The sequence below is a fragment of the Pogona vitticeps genome, chromosome 5 (assembly GCF_051106095.1).
Source record: "Pogona vitticeps strain Pit_001003342236 chromosome 5, PviZW2.1, whole genome shotgun sequence".
NCBI lineage: Eukaryota > Metazoa > Chordata > Lepidosauria > Squamata > Agamidae > Pogona > Pogona vitticeps.
Window position 1 is genome coordinate 45,234,948 of NC_135787.1, and position 22,497 is coordinate 45,257,444.

Below are 22,497 nucleotides of genomic sequence, written 5' to 3' on the forward strand. Positions count from 1 at the left end.
TGGTCTACCATTTCTTTCTTCTGGAGGCCTGGAACTATGCTGCTTGCCCATGGCTACACAGCCAAGCTCTTCTCCAGGAGGCACAGTGGGGAACTGAATACCCAACCATAGCCAGATACTTAATTCAATGAGCTGTACAGACAGCTGGGTTTCAAAGTAGATAGAGTTAGAACTGTAAAAGAGTTGTACTTTAAAAAAAGTGGATTGGAAACTACAATCATTTAAGTATAAATGGAAGTATTTACATATCTTCAACCACTTCCTCAAAGGTGAGAACATCTAAAACAAACAGTAATAAGAAAAAGAACTGCATTTATTTCAAATTTGTTTGCAGATAAATTAGTAACAGTTCAATGAAATAAGACAAAAATGTGTTTGGAGGGAAATTAATTAGAGTGAAGAAAACATTAATGTTTTAAATACACAAATCAGATGCATTTGGAACTGCTGTCAAACAAAGCTCTGGGTTAGATCTTATGGGTAGCTGGCAAATTGAGGTAGCTAGATGTTTTTGCAGTGATTAATGGTGTTAAATGTATCAGTAAAACTGAGATTCAATGCCACCAGGAGGCCATAACCCATTACAAGCCTGGACTCCTCGCAAGGTCATCCAAGGCGGAATAGTCATAGGTGAGACACCAGACTAAGATGTACCTAACTACTTCAAGATAGCTAATGTTCAGCAAAAATAGCCGAAGTGTCATTGGTGGAGAAGGAAATGGCAGTGACACTCAAGGTAACTTTTGTTAATACTGTGCAGAAGGTAGCAGTGGTACCCCCTGCTGAAGTTTCCTTACCATGAAAACCCTATGAAGAGATAGCCCAAAATGAAACAAGAGATCGTGCCAGAAGATGAGACTCCCAGGTCAGAAAGCTACTGAGGAAGGGCAAAGGAGAAATAGAAAGCTACTGAGGAAGGGCAAAGGAGAAATGGGTCAACTAAATTAAAGCCAAGAGGACGTCTAGTGGCTGACATGCACAGAAGTGAAAGGAAAGTCCGATGCTGCACAACACATGCAATTGGAATATGGAATATGAGAAGTATGAATCAAGATAAAGTAGAAACTGTAAAGAAAGAAATGGAACATATAAGTTTGGTGTCAATGAACTAAAGAGGAAATGAACTGAATATTTTTGTTCAGACAACTGAAATTACAAATTGGGAAAAAATGTGTTGTTGCTTTAATATTGCTTTAATATTGAAGTAAGATATAGCACAGGCAGTTAGTGCCTATATAGCAAGTTCTGACCGAATAAAATCAATCAGATCCTTGGAAAACCTATCAAGATAAACAACATTCAAACATATGCTCCAACTACTGATGGTGAAGAAGATGAAATTGAAAGCTTTTATGCAAGCATCCAGGACAAAATTGATAACACACCAAAATAAGGCATGCTTGTACTCATAGTTGACTGGAACTCAAAAGGAGGGAACAAAGTAGGATCGAATGTTGGAGAAATTGGACAAGGGGAAAGAAATAAAGCGGGAGAATGACTCTGTGAAGCCAACAATTTGTTATTGCAAATACATATTTCCAGCAATTGAACAGGCAGCTGGACATATGGACATCACCAGATGGCCACTATAAAATCAAATAGACTACATAACAGGAAGCAGCAGATTGAGAAGATGTATTCTGTCTGCCAAAACAAGACCAGGAATGGATTTTGATACTGATCATGAATTATTAATATCCAACGTTACAGTGAAGCTTAAAAAAACCAGTAGAAATTGTAATGCCAAAATTTAAACAACATTTCTGATGAATTTAAAGTCCACATGAAGAAGAGGTTTGCATTACTAAATTCAGCTAACCATGAACCAGAAGATCTGTGGATTTAAACCACATAAAGACAAAGACAATAATTACAGTAACCAGCACAAAGGGAGAGAGGAGAACAACAGAAGGGGGAAAACAAGATATCTCTTTTGGAAGATCCAAGAAATCAAAGGGAAATTTAAGCCTAGATTAGGAATGCTGAATAACTAACAGGGAAACACACTTATCTGACTGGGGGTGGGGGTGGGGAGTGGAAACCTGAATTGTGGGCAAGAAGCTATTTTTAGTACAGAATGGTTTCATAGGCAAAGATGTCAGGCAAGGGTGGATTTATACCCTTATCTGTTTAATCTGAGTGCTCACTGGAAGGACAGATCCTGAAGCTGAGGCTCCAATACCTTGGCCATCTCATGAGAAGAGAGGACTCCCTGGAAAAGACCCTGATGTTAGGAAAGTGTGAGGGCAAGAGGAGAAGGGGACGACAGAGGATGAGATGTTTGGACAGTGTCATCGAAACGACCAACATGAATTTGGCCCAGCTCCAGGAGGCAGTGGAAGACAGGATGGCCTGGCATGCTCTGGTCCATGGGGTCACGAAGAGTCGGACACGACTAAACGACCAAACAACAACAACTGTTTAATCTGTACACAGAACATATACAGAAAGTCAGACTAGATTTAGATAAAAGACTGAAAATGGGTGGAAGAAACATTAATTATTTAATAATTAAAGATACAGATGACAATATCTTACTGCCAGTCAATTAAAATTTAATTAAAGTGAAAGAAAGTGCCAAAGCAGGACTGCAGTTGAACATTAAGACAGAAATCATGACAACAGAAGAACTAATCAATTTTAATGCTGGCAATGAAGACACTGAAATAGTGAAACATTTTGTCTACCTTGGATCAACCCTCAATCCAAACAGAGACTACAGCCAAGAAATCAGAAGAAAACTGAAACTTAGAGAAGGGCCGCAAAGAAGGAATCAGAAATGATAATCAAGTATAAGGATGTGTCACTGGAGACCAAGACCATCTATACTCTTGTATTGATATGCATGGGTGTGAAAGCTGGACAGTGAAGAAGGCTGACAGGAGAAAAAAACTTGATTCGTTTGAAAATTTGGTGTTGGAGACAGCTTTACAGATACCATGGGTTGCTATAAAGATGAACAAATGACTCCTAGATCAAATCAAGTTTGAACTATCTCTGGAAGCAAAAATGACAAAACTGAAGCTGTCATATTTTGAGCACATAATGAGAAGGCAAGATTCTTTGGAAAAATCAATAATGCTAGGAAAAGTTGAAGACAGCAAGAAAAGAGCCTCAGCCAAATATGAGATGGATGACTCCATAAAAGAGCCCACAGGAATGAGATTACAAAAGCTGAGCAGGGAGTTGAGGAGAGGGTATGTTGCAGATCTCTCATTCACAGGGTTGCCGTAAGTCGGAAGCAACTTCACAGCACATAAGAATACATATAATAAAAATTTAAAGGGCAGTTTCTTTTGATTATTACACAATGGAAGGGCTACTAACACAATACTTGACTGTCTAGGAATTTTACAAATTCTGTTAAATGGGCTGCATCCTCTTTCACTGTACATCTTTGGAAGCTCATTTCAATAATTCTTCCAATATATGGACAATATTGTTTTTGCTGAGGGTTCTCAATAGTATAATCAATGTACATAAAAAATTAAAAGCAATATTTGAAATTAAATGTGTTTAATTTATAGTTAAAAATGTGGAGGGGAGAAACAAGAGCAGAAAAAAGGAAGGAACAACATAAATAAACTAAAAAATTGCCTCATACATCTGCTCTTATGTATTATAATATACAGAACGGCCTTGCCTGCAAGCTTACAAGTTAAATATGATGGGGAAAAGTAGAAAGGGAAAAATCTAGAAATGAACTAGAGAAGAATTAACTGAAGTATAATGGTGTGGGAGTATATAATAATTTAGGAATATTTTAAAAACCTTAATAACAACTGCAATAGTTATTATGAAAGTCATGTAGTCCAGCTTTTGAGAAGACAGAAGTGTTGCCTGGGTTGGTACTGCTGCTCGCATTTCTGTGCAAAGTTCTGACAATTCAACTGCTTTATACAGAATGCCTGTTTGTGTCCTATATATATAGAGGCATAGCAACTGGAAAAAGCCACGTTTATTCTTCGCCCTGCTGATGAACCAAGGTTCACACATTTCTAGATAAAGAAATGACAGCCAAGTCTCTCAAGAATGGATTTGAAAGATGATCTTTATTTTAGGATCAAAGTATTATACTTAAACATTTGGGTGATAAACTAAAACAATCAGTTAAACTAGGCTGTTGTAATAGGAAAAAAACCTTGTTCTGCCAAGAAGACAATGGAGATGTATCATTCCCAGGGGAAATTCCATATAGTAATAGTTACCAAATTATAGTTAAAAGCAAGTAAGGAATTTAAAAGGACTGGGAGTTGATTACTGTATATAAAATGAACTGTACAACATACAAATATGGGCTGTGTGAGAAAGACAGCTTAGTTCCTATTCCTACTGCTGCTGTGATCTGCCACACTCAAATACTACATATGAGACTTAACCATCAATCGCACATGCAGACACTTATCAACTAGGTTCTAAGGTACTGTATAATGAAAAACAATATTTGCAGCTGCCTTAAAAAAAAAACTCCCAATGCACACCCTCCTTACTGAAAACAAAAATGATTCAAATAGCAAACTAACATCTTTCTCCAACCCTGCCAAGACACAAAATGGTTGCTGATCATGGGAGCAGCAGAATTTATCTGGCCAATGTGAGCCCACGCAAGGGTTCTGTGATTGGGGTTTCCAGAAGAGCTTGGGCTTTTCATGGGCACCTGAGTTGTCAATCTTCTTCTGCTTTAGGCTTCCACATTCTATTATGTTACTTTCATTTTCTGAGTGACTCTCTGGTGCCAACTGCCCCCCCCCCCCAATTTTCAGCATTCTGAAGCACTAAAGCAAAATGGGAACTTCAGAGAGCTCCCTATCTAATTCAAGTGCCATTTCACAGTTCCTCAATTTACTACTGATAGTTTCAGAAACATACAAATACCCCTGCTTGACTTTGTTTTTTGAATAAATTCTGCATACAAAGCACAGTCCTACTTTCCAGGTTTCCCTCAATTAAAAACACTGGGCCAGGAGGCACTGGAGGGACCATGCCCTCAAATTTTACTTGGACCATAGGCTGTTAATGCCAAAGCAATTGGAATCTAGTAGAAAAGAGACATTTCTCAGCATTTTATGGAAAATCCAGATTTAAGAATGAAATGTACAAGGCCTTTCTTCCTGCATACTTATTGTTACAGACAGCTATGACATCACCTGCCCGTCACTGCTGAAGCTGTGTTTCATCTACCAATGGCGTGACGTAGGGTGGGACAGAAGGGGTGGAGGTGTGATATATATAAGGGGAGTGAAGGGTGTGAGAGATTCTGATAGGGCTTGGAGATAGGGCTTTGAGATAGGGTTGAGATACTGTAGGGACGGTTAGGGCTTGGAGATACTGTGAGATAAGAACTGTGCTATATAGTGAGGGTCTGTGAGAGTGTGTGTGTGATTGTTATATTATTATAGTGATTGCTTTATTATTTATTCTTAAGTGATTTACCATTCCTTTTGTTTGTATTCAATAAACTTAAGTTTTTATTTTGAAATCATACTTTGGCCTGAAGATTCATTTGAGGGAATGGTTGGTGGCAGTGGAAACGAAGAGTGATTGAGTGTGACGTAACGGCCCCTTTGTGAGGTATAAGGTGGCTGTTACACTAGTCATTTCTGCTCAGGATAGTCTCAGCAAAACAGTTTGGCAGATGCCAAGGCTCTGGGGCCCACTAGTGTTAACACAAGAAAAAATTCAAGGACCCACTGTCCTGCATATTATATATGCACATCAAGGCCCAAAGGTATTTCCAAAGGGAAAGCAGACAACCCTCTAAACCAGTGGTCCCCAACCTTGCGTACCCAGATGTTCTTGGACTACAACTCCCAGAAGCCTTCGCCACCACCTCTGCTGGCTAGGATTTCTGGGAGCTGAAGTCCAAGAACATCTGGAGGCCCAAGGTTGGAGACCCCTGCTCTAAACCATCCATCTGTCATGTCGTTTAGTATGGCCCTTGAAAGGAACAAACAGTTGTGGCAACTTAAGAAGGATCCTACTTAGACTAGCATGTATTTCACTCTTTGTCTTTTAAAGACCTAGGCTGAAAGATATATGGATCAGGCAGCAGTGTCACAATGTCCCCATTTGTAGATTGCTGGGGATGGGCAGGAGTGCAATTTGTCCATTTTTTTTGTCTTTAAACCAGCAGTGGACTTGTTTTCACTGTTCCTGAGGGTAAGGTTGCTTAAGAAATAGGAGTGAAAAGATTACTAGAAAACTTACTTTAACAAACTTAATAGAAAACCAAAAATGAGGAAACTGGCTAAAGCCTGGGCACTTCAGAGCATAGTGGGAGATTATTTCTAGGATTTGGCTGTGACACTTATTTTATCTTCCGCAACAATGAGGGGGCACAAAATAATTAAAAGATGAATTAGAAGTAGAAGTACAATTATCATTAACTACTGACAGTACTAAGAAAAAGGAAAGGGAGAAAGAGATTTCCAGAGTACTATAATCAATGTATAACGGACTAAGCTCATACTGAAATAATACTTCAGAAAAAACAGAATAAAAAATAATGCTTGATAAGATTAGCATTTTTAGGAAATATACAAATAAATACTGTATTTTAAAGAAAAGTCACAAAATAAGACCAGAGTTTCAGTACCACACCAAAATGTATTCCAAATGCAGTAGATTTCATGAATACAACCATTAAAAGATGCCAACTGTGCTGGAAAAAATCCTAACCGATTCTTCTGCAGTCCTTTCCAATCGCATAGCAAGCGATTAGGAATCTTGATCCTTGTTTAAGAGTCCCTTGTGCACAAAACTGCATTAGCATTTTATGTTTGCTGCTTTGCACAAATGTTTGCTCAGACATCTACGTGAAGTTTTAAGCAACACATCACCACGGGAGATTTTCTTAGGTCAAGAGGAAAAAGGCAATGAATAAAATGGCGAACAAAGATATAAGTGAAACCCATCAGTTATATAACAATGCTGCGTACCTTCATGACTTTCTTCACTGGCAATCCCCTTTGTGTTGCATTCAGGAAACCTGTTATGTGTTTTTGAACGGTCCAATGATATAATTAACTATTCAAAGTAGCTGGAGAGTACATACAGATTTCCCCTGTGATACCTCAAAATGCACCACGTTATCCAGCTCTTTCTTCTCAAAAGAATGGCTGCATTTCATTAGTATACTGTACAGTACTTTATATTTTCGCATACCAAAGCCAATATACTATTACTATTGCACAGAAAATTATTTTTCAAACCTTTCCTCTGATTAACAAGACATTTCTTAATTATGTAACATCAACTGCAACTCCCCCCCTCTTGTTGTCTCTTTCCTATAACAATATCACTTCCTTTAAAGGGCTACTTTTACAAACCATTCAATTAGAAGATTTAAGGCAACAGAGTATTTGATGCAGCCTAATCCAAAATCTAGAAAATGAGTCTCAATATGTTAAAGCCAACTGTTAGTCCCAATGAGATCAGCCCTATTGAACCAACTGGACTTACACAACTGTTGACTCAGCAAGTTCCATGTATTCAATGGGTCCACCCGAGTTGGGATGAAGCATTGGATTTAGTTTAAAGGAGAATGCTAAACCACTTCTGAGTACTCTATATCTGGAAAACCCTGGAAAGTGTCAGTGTAACTTGGAATTGACATGATGGCACACAATTATTACTATTTACAAGGATGCACTATAATTATGGAAAAGTATGGATGTAGCAAGCATACTTCCTCTCTTCCTCTCTGATATCATGCCAAACATGACAGCAAGTGAACTGAGTTGCCATATTATTTGCATTTCTTATAGTATTGGCAAAAATTGGGAAAATCATTAAAGTAATAATTAAGAATCCTACACACATGCTAGACAAAACTGTTTTCTGGATTTTTTGTTTGGATGAGTGCAGCGGTGTATGTATATGCCAACTGTCCAAGACATTTTGGAATGATCAGTCTTTCTGCTCATCAGTGTTCAGTGCAGTAAGATTCTTCACACTTGAAGCAAAGGTTTGCTAACATGATAAAAGTGCAGTGACACTATGGTATTATTTTTACTTCCAACGTGTAAATACATCAAAAAATGGAAAACATTTTTAAAGCTTTATAACTATGTTTTGCATAATACTACAAACATTCTGAAACCTGAATTTAAATTCAACTTTCTCATTTGTAAAAACATCAAGAATCCATTCCACAGCTAGTTTAGTTCTAGGGTGGATAAAAATTAATGATTTTTGTTAAAAAGCAAATTGATTTAAACCATGATTTAAATTAAAAATTTGATTTTTTAAAAAATTTAAATTGCAAACTGCAGTGGAACCTGTTAAATTCAGCATGGTACAGCTGTAGAGCTACTGCTGCTTTCTCTCATGCTGGCCAACCTCAGGGTTCTTACTGGAAAGATGTCAGAAAGGGCTTTGTTTTGAATTTTAAAATATAAACAGATAAATATGGCTGAACAGGATGCTTGGAGTAACTAGGATCCATATTGTTTAAAGCTTTAAATCAGGCTTGTCCAACCTGCGGCCTGAGGGCCGCATGCGGCCCAGGTCAGCTCGTAATGCGGCCCAGTGCAATTTTTTATTTTTAAAGAAATTCCAAAGTTTCAAGTTACACTGCCACCGCTTGCGGCTGGAATGTGGCCGGGGCATGTCACAACAGTAGAGGGGGCGAGAGGGAAGGAAGGAAGGAGTGGGAGGGGATGGGACAGGGGGGCTGCGTGACTGCATTGCGTTGTCCCCGTCAATAGGTGGACCCCCTCCCGGGCCCATAAAGCCGCCAGAGTCGAAGCTGGCAGCCTCTGCTGTCTGAGATCGCAGCTGCCAGTAAGCGCGCTTGGAACGGGGCTGTGGAGGACGGCTAGGGCTGCCCCCTCCATGCGGCCCAAACCAAATGTATGTGCGGCCCAAACCAAATTTTCATCTTCTAATGTGGCCCAGGGAAGGTGAAAAGTTGGACACCCCTGCTTTAAATCATGCTTGGAAACAATAATGCAAATAGGTGTAACTGTGTTCCAGGTGGCTGCATTCTGCACTAGCTAAAGTTCCCAGACAACCTTTAGAGACAACCAAATTTACAGTGCATTACAAAAGTCTGGCCAGGCATCACTAAAAAGATGAATAACTGAGGAAAGAGCAGACCTTTTCAGATAGCTAGCTCACATAAACTGGTAATTCCTGGCCACCTGAGTTTCTCCAGCAAATGCAGACTATTCTCAAAATGTTTAACTGGTCTTTTAGAGGGTGTTCAATTCCTTTTAGGACTTGATGTACATTTTCTTCCACAGCAGATTCAAGGGACTGTGTCTGGATTAAGGATCAACTTGTTCATCTTCATCTATCCCGACTAGTCAACAGAAGTTGGTTCAAAAGCTCCCTTGCTTCTCCGAAAGAAGCAGATGTAAACAAGAGGAAAGCTGAGAATCATCCACAGACTGATATTTCAACCCAAATGTCTGGATTATTGCCCCAGAGTGATTTCATGTATCTGTTAATAACCTTCTACTGCTGACACATTAAAATTGGATTCTCAGCTATGTGTGATCCCATCCCTCACAAACCTTCTGCCATTCGTGTCCTAGTCATTGACCCTTGCATTTCATTCTCGCAAATCCTCAGAATACTAAGGTGTTGTAATAATATTAAAATGGCATATAGGATAGTGTTTCCTATATGCCTTCCTCTCCTTCAAATAAAGACCAGGACCTCTGGTTACATCCCAAGGAAAATCCTCAAAAGACTACTAAGAAATAAAGTATTTGGATCTATTAGGTTTTGGTTTCCCACTAGTGCACAGATTACAAAAGCCAAAAACTAAAAACTGGTCAAGGAATGCTTTGTCTATGTTTACTGGTTCTCCACCCACATATAATTTCTCTTTAGTCTTACATACCATGTTTCCCCGAAAATAAGACAGGGTCTTATATTAATTTTTGCTCCAAAAACACATTAGGGCTTATTTTCAGGGGATGTTTCATTTTTTTCATGTACAACAATCTACATTTATTCAAATATAGTCATGTCATCTTCTGGTTGCTGCACAATAGTGGAGGACAGGTTTCACTTAACTGGGGCTTATTTTTGGGGTAGGGCTTATATTACAAACATCCTGAAAAATCATACTAGGGCTTATTTTCAGGTTAGGTCTCATTTTCAGGGAAACAGGGTATGAAAAATAAGATATAAGGAAAATCAAATGTTGTCATATGTGCTGGCTCACAAATTAACTAAGACAGGCTTCATGAGATCCTGAGCTGCTCCTGATAGTAGCTTCAGCATCAATAAATATCCCAAATTATCAGTCTGTCAGCCCATTAAGGGAGACTGTCATTGACTGAATCCCCCAGAGCCTCATAGAATCTCAGTTTAGTCTCGAGTTTTCAACAACAGGTGCACATACTAAAAACTGGCCAACTACTAGACAAGAACATAACAAATGAGATGGAATCACTGTACAAATGATATCACCTCTTCATCATTTTTAAGAAGAACTTGTAGTTGTATTTCAGAATCCTGTAATCTCTCTCAGTTTATCAATTCTTGGTAATGCAAGTCAGATTGACATGATGCCCTTTAGTTAGGTCAGTGATAAAAAGTTCCTTCCAATTAGTTGACAAACCATTCCTTAGCAGCCCTACAGACTAGAAGGGATATTGCTACCCAACAGAGTTCCTGAGGCTGGAAGTTGGACTAATAGCAAAACCAGCATTTCATAGTCTAGATTGTTCTCCTGTCAGACAATAACTTCATTTCCTACAGCATCATGACATTGTCTTTTCTGCAGTTTACTAACACTGGCTTCATAAACCTCTTTCTTCCAAATATGCCCCAATCAATCTTAAGTCTACAAAACAGTTTACACAACTAATATAGATAATATAATAAGCTTAGAAAAGTTTATGTCAACTAAACTCTGGAAAAAATATTGACTTTTAAAAATGGAAAGCTAGGCATACATTTAGCCATTCCTTTTCAACTGTATTGAATAACTGCTGAAGAAAGCTTGTGTGCGTGTTGTGGGGGGCTTTCTTCATAAACTACTCTGGCCACTGGACTACTGACTACTATTCAACAGTGCATTTTATGTCACCTATTACGTTATTATCACAAAGGATTTAATTAAAGCAAAAAGGATTTAATTAAAGCAAATACCAAAGAAGTAAGTGTTGCAGATAATACAGCATCTCTTAAAAGTGAGAAACCCATATATCATAGATTTCAATAAAGAGTAATAAATTTCAAATAACTAAATGTTCTGGTCAACTGACACCAAAATGTTTGAATGTATGTCACAGTATAATACTGCAGACAGAGCTAAAGTTGAAGACTAACCCTGTTAGGATCAATATTTATTTATTTATTTATTTATTTATTTATTTATTTATTTATTTATTTATTTATTTATATCCCGCCATATATGTACAGAAGGGCAGACAATGGGAAAGATAGCAATCTTACCGTCCACCAGCAGGTATGTTCTATTGTTACCCTTAATGGCTGTTAAAAGAAGGAGAATGGATGGAAACAGATTCTTATTTTCACCCAAACATTCACTGAGATGTTCATTCTCAATGGAAAACATGTGAGACAAGAACTTAATTTCCCATTGATTTAATTTGATTTCTTGAACTGTACTAGGTACTGTAAAAGCACTGACCTAGTCATTCATTTGTCTGAAGGTCAGAATAAACAAACTAATTGTTTTGTTTCCCTGGAGATAATCTGTTCTTCCTGTATTCATTATTCATGGGTTTACCTCCAGGTACCATCTACTAACACAATATCTGCCAATTTCATATTGGAACTTCCCCTAGTGTTTAAAGATCAGACAGAAGCTATGTAAATATATAGAGAGAACTGTAATGGAACTTCACTGCTATCTTTCAGCTGCCATACTTAGACAAGACCATTGCAAATTAGAGCTTTAGTCACAATCCTGACTCACAATTTCCAGAAATAATATAGTTTGCTTTGATGTGACAACACAGAAATGAATTCTGCACAATATTCTGATATATTCTCGAAATAATTTGTGTGAATGAGCCACATGGATGTTAATTTTCCATATAAAATACAGTAGAAACGAGAAGAAAAGCTAAATGTCAATAACAGAAAATTTTCAAGAAGAAAATAATCAAGGAACAACTGATTATAAATTACTTGCTAAAAGCTCTGAAAACTAAAACATGAAAGAACTACTGTAGAAAAGCAGCATGGGACATATCCTAGTCACTGAAACAAAGTCAGTGGTCTAATAAGCATACATTAATCTAGGAATTACACGATTAAGTCATGGCAGTTTGTCACCTTGTAACCTGCTTTAACACCAATTAACAGTGTTACACTGACAATGCTGAATACTATAATTAGCAAGGAAATGTTTAAACATTGCAGATGATGCATTATATAGTCAAACAGTACCCAGAGCCCAGAATTAACTGATAATCCTCACCTCTTTGGGGAGCAAGGAAATAAAGTCTCGTTGAAACTGGGGCTCTATCACTTGCATCATATGTTTCACTTGTGTTGGTTCACAACTATCAATCAATTCATCTAAGGCAAGTAACTTCTCTGGTCCACTCCAGCTCTGTGGGAGACAAAATTATGCTTAGTTTCCATAGTGTTATTTAAGTATGCACTTCATAACTTTATATTTGAAAGTTGTTGTAAGAACACACTGTGATGAAAGCAGACTGGAGTATCATGTAGTACTTCGGAAGAAAATGTAAATGAAAAGCAGGTGCACACAGTCATCCAACTGTTTCTTAGAAAACTTGAAATAAAAATGAGAAATAAAGACTGCAGAAGTTTATAACAGTAACTTCATTTTAAGGTTCATTTGGTCTTGTTTATTGAAAAAAAAAGGTTTTATAACTATATATATGTACATCTGCCACAGTACAATCTCCTCGATTCCCTGCTCTAAAGCAGTATTTCGTAAACATTTTATATTAGAAATGAAAGGAGTTTTGTCTGGTAGTTTTTTTTACTTCATCTTCTTACTAATGGGCACCATAAAATCTGATGTTTTTAATAAAGCATTCATCTGTGAACACAACAGATTAGAAAAACCATTTGCAGAAAAATTAATAACTGAACATCCAGAATAACAAGCATATCATCTCTCAATCTGGGCTCAAAGTTTTGATTTGCTATACAAATGCCATTTTGAAGAAAACAATTCTGGAAAAACAGTAGAATAAAAGACAATGTATTTTGAAACTGCATGTAAAGCACCTCCAAGAGAATATAGAAAAACACCATAAGGGTACGTCTGTGATGCTAAACTATGGTTAACTGTTACATGCACAAACAAAAATAACCTCACATGAAAGCTCAGTTTTTCCTCTTCTTCCTCCATGCCCAGGAGGGAGAAGAAATCAGAATTCATTTGCTCTTTAAGAGATGCCTAGTTTTTGGTACAAGAACCCAGAAATCATGACTTAAAAGGAAAATCAGTTAACCACCAAACAAGCCAGTAGCAAACCTTGTGGTTTTGTATATTAACTGTACAAGTCTTTTGTACACAGATAGAGTCTGAGAGAAACTAATGGGGGCATTATTTAAATCCCAGATGATAAGCATTCATACGATCAGAAGTGATAAAGAACAAAACATTATGTTTGAAATTGACTTAGCAGTTAAACTTTTGAGAACAGCCTTTAAGGTGTAAGTTAAATCTCTATATTTACCTCAAAATTACAATACACATCATTTCCTGATCCAATGGGTTCCCTAGTTTCCTGTTGGGTATATATGTTGTTGTTGTTTAGTTGTTAAGTCGTGTTCGACTCTTCATGACCCCATGGACCAGAGCATACTATGCTTTCCTGTCTTCCACCGCCTCCCGGAGTTGGGTCAAATTCATGTTGGTAGCTTCGATGATACTGTCCAAACATCTCGTCCTCTGTCGTCCGCTTCTCCTCTTGCCTTCACACTTTCCCAACATTGCAGTCTCTTCCAGGGAGTCTTCTCTTGTCATGAGATAGCCAAAGTATTGGAGCCTCAGCTTCAGGATCTGTCCTTCCAGTGAGCACTCAGGGTTGATTTCCTTCAAAATGGACAGGTTTGTTTCCTTTGCAGTCCAGGGGACTCTCACGGATCTCCTCCAGCACCACAATTCAAAAGCATCAATTCTTCAGCGGTCAGCCTTCTTTATGGTCCAGCTCTCACTTCCATACATCAGTCCTGGAAAAACCGTACTTTTGACTATGTGGACCTTTGTCAGCAAGGTGATGTCTCTGCTTTTTAAGATGCTGTCTAGGTTTCTTGTCACTTTCCTCCCAAGAAGCAACCGTCATTTAATTTCGTGGTTGCTGTTAACATCTGCAGTGATCGTGGAGCCCAAGGAAGTAAAATCTGTCACTGCCTCCATATCTTCCCATTCTATTTGCCAGGAGCTCATTGGACCAGTGGCCATGATCTTAGTTTTTTTTCATGTTGAGCTTCAGACCTTTTTTTTTTTTTTTTTTTGGCGCTCTCCTCTTTCACCCTCGAAAAGCATGTGGTGGCACTGCGGGTTAAACTGCAGAAGCCTCTGTGCTGCAAGGTCAGAAGACCTGCAATCATAAGATTGAATCCACGAGACAGAGTGAGCTCTCGTCGCTTGTTCCAGCTCCTGCCAACCTAGCAGTTCAAAAGCATGCAAATGCAAGTAAATAGGTACCACCTCGGTGGGAAGGTAACGGCGTTCTGTGTCTAGTTGCGCTGGCTACGTTACCATGGAAGATTGTTTTCAGACAAATGCTGGCTCTGCGGCTTGGAAACCGGGATAAGCAATGTGCCCTAGAGTTGGACACGACTGGACAAATTGGCAAGGGGAACCTTTACCTTACCTTTCACCCTCATTAAGGGTTTCTTTAAGTCCTCCTCACTTTCTGCCATCAAAGTGGTATCATCTGTTGATATTTCTTCTGGCAATCTTAATTCCAGCTTCGGATTCATTCATTCCAGCTTTTCATATGATGTATTCTACATATAAGTTAAATAAGCCGGGGGACAATATACAGCCTTGTCATACTGCTTTCCCAGTTTTGAACCAATCAGTTGTTCCATATCCAGTTCTAACTGTTGCTTCCTGTCCCACATATAGATTTCTCAGAAGGTAGATAAGGTGGTTAGGCACTCCCATTTCTTTAAGAATTTGCCACAGTATGCTGTGGTCCACACAGTCAAAGGCTTTTGTGTAGCCAATGAAGCAGAAGTAGATGTTTTTCTGGAACTCTCTGGCTTTCTCCATAATCCAGTGCATGTTTGCAATTTGGTCTCTAGTTCCTGTGCCCCTTTGAAATCCAGCGTGTACTTCTGGGACTTCTCAGTCCACATACTGCTGAAGCCTACCTTGGAGGATTTTGAGCAGAAGCTTGCTAGCATGTGAAATGAGTGCAATTGTATGGTAGTTGGAGCATTCTTTGGCACAGCTTTGGGATTGGGATGTAGACTGATCTTTTCCAATCCTCTGGCCAGAGCTGAGTTTTCTAAACTTGCTGGCATATTGAGTGCAGCACCTTAATAGCGTCATATTTTAAATTTTAAATAATTAAACTGGAATGCCATCACCTCCACTGTCCTTGTTATTAGCCATGCTTTCTAAGGCCCACTTGACTTCACTCTCCAGGATGTCTGGCTCAAGGTCAGCAACCACACTATCTGGGTTGTCTGGGACATCCAAATCTTTCTGGTATAATTCCTCTGTGTAATCTTGCCACCTCCTCTTGATGTCTTCTGCTTATGTTAGGTCCCTCCCATTTTTGTCCTTTATCATGTCCTTCTGTGCACAAAAGGTTCCTTTAATAGCTCCAATTTTCTTGATCAGATCTCTAGTTTTTCCCTTTCTATTATTTTCCTCTATTTCTTTGTACGGTTCATTTAAGAAGGCCCTCTTGTCTCTCCTTGTTATTCTTTGGAAGTCTGCATTCAATTTTCTTTACCTTTCCCCATCTCCCATGCATTTTGTTTCCCTTCTCTTCTCTGCTATTTGCACAGCCTCATATATATACTCTAATTTCCCCCGCAATACTGTTAAAATGACACTATGGCGAAGTGCATGCACTGAAGTAGTCCGTGAAAGATAGTATGAATATGTTAGATAATTCAGATACAAAACTAGGTACAGTGGGGTCTTGACTTGAGAACTTAATCCGTATTGGAAGGCGGTTCTCAAGTCAAAAAGTTCTCAGGTCAAATCTGCATTTCCCATAGGAATGCATTGAAAACCATTTGATCCGTATCTGCTCTTTTCCGTCCATAGAAACTAATGGGAAGCTGCTATTCCGCCTTCGACCACTAGAGGGGGATATTTTGTTTCTTTTTTTCTTAGGTCAAGAAAGGTTCAGGGAAGGCAGGGAAAATACAGTCCAGGCAGTACCAGGCAGTCTGAAGACTGTCTCCCAATCCACTCTCTAAACGCTGGGAGGAGTGAGGAAGCAGACAGGCACCCTTTTCACTGGCCAACAGTTAACTGAAAGTTCACATTTTGCACTTTCCCTGCCTCCCACATGGTTTTTTTTTCAGTTCTTAACTCAAATCTAAGTACTTAAGTCAAGTCAATATTTTCCTATGAGAGTGGTTCTTAAGTCAAAATGTTCTTAACTCAAGCCGTTCTTAAGTTAAGACCCCATTGTAGCAGTATATGAATATGTATGTGGATATATTTTGATTCACATAAGTTTTCATACCAAATATAGATTCATTGTCTGAAAATGACAAAACTGAATGTTGAGCAAAATAGTTGGTTAGTTAGTGAATGAATGAATGAATGAATAAATAAATAAATAAATAAATAAAATAAAATAAAAACCATGTGCCTTCAAGTCAATTCTGATTGATGGTGACCCTTTTCAGGGTTTTCCAGGTAGAGGATACTTAGAAGTGGTTTACCATTCCCTTCTGAGGGTATCCTGGGACTGTGCAGCTTGCCCAAGACCACACAGGCTGGCTCTACTTGCAGGAGACATTGTGTGAAATTGAACTCCCAACCCCTTGCTCTTCAGCCAGCTGGCTAGTGAAGCATTAATTATCCATGGAAGCTACAAAGATTAAGAAGCTTCATTAACACATGGTGCGGTTGTATGAATACTGGAGACAGCTAAGCAATCAGACCCTATTACATCAATATCTATTCACTTCTGAGTCTGGTCAAACTAGTGGTATTGAACTCTTAATAGTACTGTCTTGACAAAGGAAGTTAAACGACCACCTATACTTATGTAAACTTGCCAAGATAAGCAACAGAAATACCCTGAATGTATGTTCTCTACAAGAATTAAATAATTTAGCACAATCAACCGTCTGGTCCTTGTAAGTGGTAGCTGCATATTTATATTCCTGAGTAGAAATGGGCATGAATCGGAAAAAATGGTGGTTCATTTCCATTCATGATTCATCAAGGTTGACAAATCAGAAATTACGAATGTATGAGGTTTTTTTTCTGACAAATCGATTCACCAATTTGTTGTTGTTTTTTTACTTTAAAACCCTATAAAATGCCTAGAGACACCAAATTCGCAGGGAAGCTTCCCCTGACTCTCCTCTACAAGCCGGGGAAGTTTGGTGAAGTTTGGATTTTGGACATCCAGGTTATACAATAACAAGAAGGCCCCCTCCCAGGAAAGTTCCCCCCAGGCAACCAGAGACACCAAAATCACAGGAGCACATTTAGATCCTTCCCTATTTCTTTTAAGTGAGACCTAGAGGCATTTCCATTTAGTGAAGTGGGATATATTTTGTCTGCTTCTTGTTTTTATGTCATTTTTAGAACTAATAATGGTATAGCTGGCCTATAATGCTGTATTTTGTGGTTACTTTTTTGTTGACATTTGTTTTCATATGATTTTACTGCATCTGTGAGCCATCTTCATAAATACTATCAACTAGATGTACAGATAAACAATCTGGAAGTCTTTGAAATGAAAAATAGTGTCCACATTTGGCCATAGTTATTCTATTTTCTGCAAAGCAAAAGTAAACTAAGGAGAATTTGTATAAGTGAATTTTAGACTACTGGCCACAAAGGTTTACACCTGTGACTTTGCTCCTATTGTCTTTTATTTTAATAAAACAAATTGATAATCAGTAAGGAGCTAAAAAAAGAAGGGATGACTACTGAATATAGTTATCTCTGTTGCAGCAAACAATCTTGCTATAAGCACTATAACCCGTGAAAAATAGATTCATTGTTTGCATTGTTTTGGTATCCATGTGCTCCTCTGAGTGACATCATATCCCTCAAATGGCCGTTACATCAGATACAGTTAGGAATAAGTGGAAAACAAGATGTATGTGCCATAAATACAGCTGATGCCTACTATGCCTGTTATATGTACTTCACCAAATGCCTCCAACCAACAATCTGCCCCTTGCTTATATATGGTTCTAATATTAAAAACAATGTATTAATTATATCTGCAACATAGTTTTTTTACATATATAAAGGAAGCATGGTCAGTTATCTCTAATGGGAAAGAGGAAAGTCTATGACTAATCTTTGTAATATATCTATGTAATCAGCGATCTTAATCACTTAATATTTTCCAAAAAAATCTCTTTCTAACTAGATACAGATAATTAAATGAAAACCAGTAAATTCCTCTCCTTACCGATGCATTTGATCATGAATGTACATCAGCTGAGCCTTTGTCTTAATCATACATATACTACCATATGCTTGCTTTGATGCCTAGTTGAGTATCACTCAGAAGTGAATTAGGTTGATAGTTCTTGTTAACCCCACATACTGGCTGAAATCCTGATTAGCATAATTATTCACACTAGAATAGGTCCACTGAATCAGTTGAGAATTTGCAAGTCAATTTCTCTGTAAGTTCCATTGATTCAAATGGACCTATTCTAGTTGTGACTTACTTCAGCATAGTAAGCCACAACTAGAGTAGGACCAGAATCAATGGAACTTACAGAGAAGTTGATTCCTGAAATCCCCACTGATTCAATGGCTCTACTCTATTTCCACTTACTACACTAAATGACAGGATTTGGTCTGTTTGTTTATAAGCAACGTGCAGAAATTAATACTCTATTTCCCAAAAAATAAGACCTAGGCTAACATAATATCTTTGGATTTCTATCTTGAATAATGGTTAATTCTCTGTAAATTGTGGTATAACTGTTTTATATGTTAATTGTTTTATATTCTCTGTTGTGAGCCGCCCAGAGTACACTGGACCCTCAACTTAGGCGCAGCTCCACTTGCGAACTTTTTGAGTTACGGACTTCTCCAGCCACAAATTTCACTTCGGGCTTCCCCCTGTAGGCCCGGTCTACCAGGCTTTCCCGGGGAGTAGACAGGGCCTACTGGCGGAAGCCCTCCCCTGGTAGGCCCGGTGTACCCTGGGAAAGCTGGCAGTGGTGGTGGACGACGACCTCCAAGAGGCCTCCCATGGTGGCAGAGAAGCCCTTGGAGGGCTTCGGCAGCGGCGAGGGCAGCGGCGAGGGACCCCTTCGGACCGGTAAGGTGCTGCTTTTTGCATTTCTTTTCCTTTTTTGGTGGTGGTGGGTATTTTTTTTCTTCGGCCAGTTCTGGATTAAATGGTTTTCAATGCATTCCTATGGGAAATGGACCCTCGACCTACAGACTTTTCTACCTGCGGCCACCGTTCCAATACAGATTAATTCCATAAGTCAAGGGTCCACTGTAGACTGTGTCTAGATCGGCGGCATACAAGTTCAATCAATCAATCAATCAATCAATCAATCAATCAATCAATCAATCAATCAATCAAATAACCTGAAAATAAGTCCTAGTAAGATTTTTCAGGATGCTTGTAATATAAGCCCTACCCCGAAAATAAGCCCCATTAAATTAAACCCCACTATCCACCATTGTGCAGCATTGTGCAGCAACCAGAAGATGACATGACTGTAAAATAAAACTTCCCCTGAAAATAAGCTGTACTGCGTTTTTTTGGAGCAAAAAGTAATACAAGACCCTGTCTCATTTTCGGGGAAACACGGTATCTCTCCCCTACCTTTATTTCTCTTCAACTTGCAGTATGAAACCAGAACCTAAGGATTTTAAACATGCAAATTTGGTAAAGGATCTTCATGATATATTTTCAAGTTCATTGTAACAAAAGGAAACTCTGAGTTGTTCTGGAGAAGAACTGTAAATGGCAAAAACAGTGAAGAATTCATGCTCTTGATTAGATATTGGAAACATTCAGATTCACACTACTGAGTTTTTGGTGGGGGAAGGCTGGTTAAGAAGATGGGAGGCAAGCAATACAGTTCAAAAGACTGCAAGAAGTTGAAGATTATTTGAAATTGGAGAAAATGATACTGAAGTTATTTGAAGCACTAAGGTTTATACGCATAAATCTGAGGAAATCCCTAAGCATGAAAAGCATGTACAAAGGTCTATGGATAATTGGCATGGTAAAGCAAGATTATATGGCCCATTTTTTAAAAGCTACTTTTAAATTTTGTATTAACAGCAGTGTATGTAATGTAAACATACTGGAAGGAACATCTACCTTGCACAAAACAAAACATCCTTTTATTGAAATGCTGAAAGAAGAGAATGTCTAGATCTCTAACTGCCAATACTAATCTCAGTACTAACCTCAATAATATTACAAAACAAACGATCTATGGCTACAACCACTGGCTGTTATATGCCTGTATAATTAGAGAAAAAACACTTTATTTTCCAGATCTCTCACTGGGTTCTTATGTAACATTGAGGGCTAGACGCATTACCTCACTTCAGAGCTTATTAGCTTTTTAAAAACCCAATCTTATGCTAAATATCAGTCATACTACTGAGATATTTCACACAGTTACCTCATTGTAACTCTGTCCAGCTTTCAGGCCATAATATACATTAAAACATTTTAAAGGGTTTAACATGGCAACAAGCAAGTTCAGGTTACATAAATATTTAAAATATTTATATTCCAGTTTTCTCTTCAAGTGGACCCAAGGCAGCATACAATATTAAAACAGTATTAAAAGCTAAAGAAACAAAACATTTCAAAATAATTAAACTGATAATTAAATAGAATAATGAAACTGATATATTAAAATTAGTCAATAAAACGGGTTAAAAATTAAAAAAACCCAAGAAAAACACAAGAGTCCCATTCTTTAAAAACACCTTGGTCTTGTTTGAGGTAATTTTCTTTAAAAACCACCACCACCACCACCACCACCCTCTTAGACAGACAGTCAATCAGAGAAATTCTGCCTGAAGAAAAAGTCTTTGCCTGCTTTCGGAAGGATAGCAAAGATGGGGCCAGAGTTCCATAGTTTGGGAGAACTAGTAGAAAAGGATTTCTCTTGTGTCTTCACCAAATGCACCAGTGAGGGTGGTGGAACCGTAAGAAAGGCATCCCTTTATGATCTTAAAACTGAAGCAAGCTCATATCAAGAGATATAGCCTTTATGACAGCTGGGATCCAAGTTGTTTAGGGCTTCAGAAGTTAAAACCAGTACTTTGTATTGTGCCCTGAAATGGAACTATCTAAAAGCAACATCTTGGACCTAATTTAGTTTCCAACCACTTTCCAAGTCAGCCCCACATAGAGTATGTTACAGTAATTCAAAGAGGATGTAACTGTGTCTATCAGTGTATCAGTGATGTATCAGTGTGGTCAGATTAAGACATCTCAAGGAATGGGCAAAGCCAGCACACTAGCTTTAACTGTGCAAGTGTATTCCTGACCACCACTGAAACCTGGGCATCCAGGCTCAGTGATGGATCCAAGAGCATAAGCAAACTGTGCACTTGTGTTTTCAGGGGGAGCTTAGTGCCATCCATCACAGGATGATTGCCTCTTCTCTGATCTATGTTTCGACTAGGAGTCTTGTCTGAGTTAATTTTCAGTTGATTCACCCTCACTCAGTCCACTGATAGCAGAATTTGAAAGTACAGTACATATGAAATATATTATTTTTGTGACTATATCAATGGTGTGATTTGCAAATATGTTAAAATTTTAAAATTTTAAATTTAGTGTATACCTTAGTATTGCATCTTCTTAGGGGAAATTAGGAGTAGTATCTTACACTATTATTTGAAGGAGAATGGTTCGTATTTTTTATATATCCTAAAGAAAGCAATGTTGAGAATATACATGATAACCCTAGACGAAGACAATAAGCTGTTTTCATAAGATTTAAAACAGAGCATTAAGTCTAAAAAGAAGTAATGTACAGTACTACACTCAGAGTTATATACTGGACTCAGAGGAAAAAAGTAATTAGAACTCAGCACTTAGAAATTAATAAATATGCATCAAGGAAAATTGCATGCTGTCAACCAAAAATATTATGCAAACTGGAAAATACACAATGTAAGAAAAAATATGCAATTTTGCACAAACATTTGAATATTTTCTTATTTTGATATTTATAGGGAAGGCCAAGGAGTTATATAAGGAACTAAAGCCCTGATCCTAGTCAGTAGGGATTACATTCCTATACTTCTCTGGCTTTTAGATTTCAGGATACATTCCCCACAATCTTTTGAACTTAAAAAAAATTTCCCAAGAAACCTTATTCTGAAGAATTATATTTTACACTCTT

At 38.1% G+C, this 22,497-nt stretch overlaps 1 protein-coding gene across 6 annotated transcripts in view; it reads right to left on the reverse strand.

Moving 5' to 3' along the window:
• FBXW7 (F-box and WD repeat domain containing 7) overlaps positions 1-22,497 on the reverse strand; it is a 192,873-nt gene that overhangs the window by 33,837 nt on the left and 136,539 nt on the right. For 5 of the 6 annotated variants that reach the window (XM_020781328.3, XM_073001554.2, XM_020781331.3 and 2 more), the window contains one exon: positions 12,410-12,544. The exons of the other annotated variant lie outside the window; for it this stretch is intronic. In XM_020781328.3, coding sequence (XP_020636987.2) covers positions 12,410-12,544 — 135 coding nt within the window. The remainder of the gene's footprint in view (positions 1-12,409; positions 12,545-22,497) is intronic. 6 annotated transcript variants of the gene reach the window in all.